Source organism: Terrapene carolina, unplaced genomic scaffold (genome assembly GCF_002925995.2).
Source record: "Terrapene carolina triunguis isolate 2854851 unplaced genomic scaffold, T_m_triunguis-2.0 Scaffold508, whole genome shotgun sequence".
Classification (NCBI taxonomy): domain Eukaryota; kingdom Metazoa; phylum Chordata; order Testudines; family Emydidae; genus Terrapene; species Terrapene triunguis.
Window position 1 is genome coordinate 820092 of NW_020664859.1, and position 4712 is coordinate 824803.

At 52.9% G+C, this 4712-nt stretch overlaps 1 protein-coding gene across 2 annotated transcripts in view; it reads right to left on the reverse strand.

Annotated features, from left to right (window-relative positions):
- ENTPD8 (ectonucleoside triphosphate diphosphohydrolase 8) overlaps nt 1-4609 on the reverse strand; it is a 20533-nt gene extending 15924 nt beyond the window's left edge. The window contains exons 1-5 of one of the 2 annotated variants that reach the window (XM_026658735.2): nt 4475-4609; nt 3212-3337; nt 2454-2571; nt 1414-1564; nt 536-695 (exon numbers count right to left, since the gene is read on the reverse strand). In XM_026658735.2, coding sequence (XP_026514520.1) covers nt 536-695; nt 1414-1564; nt 2454-2571; nt 3212-3325 — 543 coding nt within the window. In that variant the 5' untranslated portion in view covers nt 3326-3337; nt 4475-4609. Of the gene's footprint in view, nt 1-535; nt 696-1413; nt 1565-2453; nt 2572-3211 lie in introns of both variants that reach the window. The other variant, XM_026658734.2, reaches the window with a different exon arrangement.
- Nucleotides 4610-4712: the final 103 nt, after the last annotated feature.

The window sequence follows — 4712 nt, forward strand, 5'->3', positions numbered from 1 at the left end:
AACCCGGCCCTTGTTGCTGCCAACTTAGATGGGCAGAAGGGTTACATAAGTAAAGAGCAAACCTTCACTACTGCATTGGGCCGAGGGGGAGGCATTACCTTCCTCCAGTTATCTGAATAAGGCCTTCTGTTGCATGCAAATGCCATGGCTTGGCACAGGACAGGGCCTCCCTGAGTCCAAGCACCCCATGGATGCAATGCTGACTGCAGCTATAGCCATTTGAAGGTTTCCCTGTTGTGGGAAGACACCAGAGCCCTCCTACCAAATGAAATGCCAGCTTCCTTTGTGAGAGGTTTGCTCCCATGTCAGGGATGTCAGGAAGCCAGCTTCCAGAGCCCTGGATTCTCATGCAGTGTGGGAATTCCCAGCTGGAGCCAAGAAGGGACAAGCCAGAGAAGGGAGCACGTCTGGGAAATGAGCTAGGCTGAGACGACCTGCCATGTTGACTCCTCGTCCAACCCGTTTTCCACAGAAAAGGAGCAGCCCAGCCAGCCAAGGTCACTCCCTTTCCTTCCCTCTCTGCCCAGGCACTGACCTTGATGAGCGTCTCCAGCAGGTAGTTGATTGTGATCCAGCCAAAGGATCCTTCCTCATTCCCAGTGAGGATCCGAGCGCCACGGAAATCTACAGGGTACTGCCGGATGGTCTTGGAGACCTCTGCAAAGACCAGGTCGGCTTTTGTGCTGTTCTGCTCCCTGCGAATGGGGAGGGGAGAGATTCCACTGGGCCCCTGACAAATACAGTGCGGCATGCACAGTGACTGCCTAATCCAATCCCTTCCAGAGGGGTAATAAACCTGAACATGAGCATCTTCCCTGAAGGTGCCGAAGTGGATGAGAAAAAGGCCCTCTGCTCCTGACACTCCATCAAGTCAGCCAGTAACAGAAGAGGAATGTAGTTAATGCTTAATTACAAGTTTCTGGCACTTGCAGTTCCTCACATTGCCATGGCACCCCGATGGCAAGAGCCTTGCCTAGACCGACTGGTCCTGTAAGAGCCCCCCGGGAGTTTAGCAATCCACACGCTCACCACTGACATGCAGCCCACTCTGGAGTGGAGGGAAGGCAGTAGGTGGACAAGCTGCATGAGTGGGACAGAGGCACAGGGAAAATGTTACCACCTGTGCAGAGTATGGATTTGAGGTCTGTCCCCAAAGACTCCCCCAGTGAACAGCAGGTGACTGAAATGGTTAACTTGGGGGGTGGGGGGGAGAGAAGGAAGAGAAGGGCCAGGTCAGCCCTGCAGGATTTGTGCCAATAATGAACCAGAGGCTTCACCACTAAGCCATCACTGCCTCATCATTTCAGCCCTGCAAGAGGCCAGTGCTGTGGTCCCAAGAGCACAAGCCTGTGTGTGGTGGAGAACCGGCCTTTCCCTGTGCGAAGCTGCCCTCCTCACAGTCACTCCAGGTACCTCAGCAGCCGCATGCCTGCAGTAGCGCCAAGGTAGGTGGGCGTTTCTCTCTGTTGCTCCGCAGGGATGATCGTCATGGCCTTGTCCAGACAGGCCCTCAGGCTGGCTCCGGCCCTAGTGGGGTTGTCAGCGTAACTGGAGATCCCAGGTCCTGGAACGAAGCATCCCAGTGAGAGCCTGAGCTCAGCCGGGCCCCTGAGACAGGGACTGGCAATGCTGCTGGCACCTGGGGCTGGAGAGCCCAGAGTGAGGGTCAGTTGTTTGCTGGCATCAGCATGCAGGGAAGAGGAGTGTATAGATGTAGGAAAAGTCTGCGGAGCGCCAACCAAGGTCTGGGGGGGAACTGCCCTCCTTGCCCCATAGCAAATTACACTCCTGCAGCAGAGCACTGTGGGAGAGGCTGCTCCTGCCTGGCAGCTGGGCCATAGGACACCCATGCGTCCTGGGTCTGCCCGTCACCACGACATAGAGCTTGAATGCAGACAAAGGTTGGGGTGTCTGGGCCTGGGGCTGTGTTGGGGACATCTCATTCCCCCAGGCTCACTGCCTTTTACAGTACAACTGGGTGTCACCCCTGCTTTCCGGATAGCAGTCTAGGGATGGGGGAGGGTCACACTCACTTCTCCCATTTTGTATTTGTAGGTCTTTCCATGGCACAGGGATGTGGTGGACAGTTCAGCTTCCACCTTTGCTCCCTGGGGTCCACTGCATTATATTGCAGGCAGCTAAAGGAGCAAAGTCCACCTGTAATATATGTGCTTGTGCTGCACCTATAATGTCAATGGCCAAACTCACACCTGGTGCAACTCCACTGACTTCTGTGGAGTCCCACCAGGGATGAATGGGGCCCAGTTGCTATCCCTGGAAAATAGAGATCCAGGCAGAAGGAGGTGGTGTTAGGCCTGAGGGGTAATCCAAGTGCAGGGCAGTAAATAGCACAGCAACCTTTGCCCCTGACAGAAGCATTTCACACACATTTCTTGGCACATGGACACAACCAAGTGGAAGGCATAAGGGTGAGAGAGAAACATCTGACTGACCTTGCACGGTGCAGGCCTCAGCCTGGCTGACAATGCCGGTGCCGTTCTCTTTATCCGCTGGCCACTTGTAGATGTAGAGAGCCGTGTGCGAGGAGCCGGCATCAAACACCATCCCATACTGAAGGGGGAGCCGGGAGGGAAGATGAGGTCACAGAGCTCACTGCTGCACAAGGGCTGCTGTATGTGCCCTCAGCTCTTGCATACAAAGAATTGCACTTTCAGGCTTGACCTTCCAGCCTGGCTTTAACCAGGCCTTTGTTTCTATTCCTTGGGTTTTGCAGTTAGATAAAGTTCCAAGATGGAAAGGGAAGTGAGGTGTGAAACAGCAAGTCTCACGCCCCTGCAGTGACATTCACAGAGCTCTCAGGAGTTGGAGACACATGTGGAATGGCTCAAACCTGTGGGGCTGTTCACGGCTATCGGAGGCTGGGAAATCAGGAAGTGGTAGTTTTGCAACAGTCTTAGAAAAGCAAGAATGAAAGAGACAACAGGGAAGGAACATGAAACCCTGGGAAGAAGGACAGAGGAGAGGAAACATACAAGATGCTCATGAGATCTGAAAAGAGAAAGTAGAAATAAAAGTCAAGAGAAACTAGTTTAGTTACACAGCAGAACCACTAACAGACAGGATGACACACAGCAGGTCTGGGGACATGGAAAAGGGTGACACTATTTCTAACAGGCTATCAAACCCACACAGCTAGCAGAGGTTTTTGTATCAGTCATTGCAGGCAATGTACTCTAGCAACTGCACCTACCTTGGTTCTTGCAGGCAGATAAACGTCCTTCACTTGAACAAGGATGAGGATGAGGGTAGCTATTCCTGAAGCTGCAGCCACCGCAAGAAGGCACCTGACATCCTGCCCTAACATTGCTGCACCAATCTGTGAGCAAAGCAGAAGCTGTGTCAAGACAAACATATCCCATCTTCCTGCTTTCCAGCCAGTTCCTGGTTTACTCTTAGAGAGTTCAGGACAAGGGCGGTGGGTGGCTAACGCGTCCCATTGAGCCTGTCCCCACTGCAGTGAGTCTGTTTCCAGCTTCACAAGCATACATGTGAGCAATTGTACATCCTGATGGTACAGCAAACTAGATGACCCTGGTGGTGGGTTTGGTGCAGAGAGGAGCAGAGGAGGCTCAGAGAGGAAAGAGCTCCCATAAGACCAAACAACAACAATATGCAGGCCCGGCCCAGCCCAGAGAGGCTCAACTGCTGGTGATTGCTACTTCTGCTCCATGCCACACCATGCAGAGCACAGCTCAAGTTGCGGTAGGCCCTTGGCATAACAACTTGAGCAGAACAGCCAATCACAATGCCACCCCCATTGTCCAACTCCATCATCTCTGACCCCATGGCAGGTTCTGTTCTCCGAGTTAGCAGACAGTTTCATCCCAACTGTAACCCAAAGTTGAAGTGCAAGATCCTGCACCATTTCTAGATTCACTTTCCATTCCTTGCCCCTCCCCACATTCGCCTCCCCTTTCTAGACTAGCAGAGCTGTTTGGGTCTGGTGGGAGACAGGGCACATACATTGGATCAAGGGCTATGGGATGGGGACGGGTTTGATTTTTGTTTAAAATATATTTAATACAGGAAAATAAAGAGGCTTGGGAGTGTAATGACATGCATGCAAAGAAAGAATTTTACATCATTCATAACTTCACACACACACACAGCAGAGAGAAAAACCCTCATTTTACAAATGGATTCAGAGGTTAAACATTCCAGGCCCCAGAGGGAACAAGTGAACCCGGGAGTTCCTGGCGCTTAGTTCTGTGCTCTCGCATTAAGAGGTGCCAGGTGTTGTCTGGGTGGGTGAGACCAGCAAGCTCAGCTATGCTATCTGGCACTGTTTCAAGCCAATTATTCGTTGTGAATAAGTCATGGGACAGGTTACTCCTGGGGAAATTCTGCGCTACTGCAGCGCAGCAGAAATCACCCCCCACCCAATCCCTTTACTTCCTTGCAGAAAATGGTTTCTGTGGGGAAGCAAGGAGAAGCTGTACCAGTGCTCACTCACCCCTCCAGGCAGCTCCGCAGCTCACATGCATCTGTTCAGGCAGCCAGGGGGAGAGGTAAATCACTGGCTGGAGGAGGGTCTGGGGATGGCCAGGCAACGCAGGGACATTAGTCACAGCTGGGGAAGGGGGGGGGAGGGAGAGAAGAGGACGGAGACAGAGTCCCCCCTCCCACTTCCCTGCACAGAGCAGATGGGGCTGGGTCAGATCAAGCCCCAGAAACTTCCCCTGGCTGCAGGA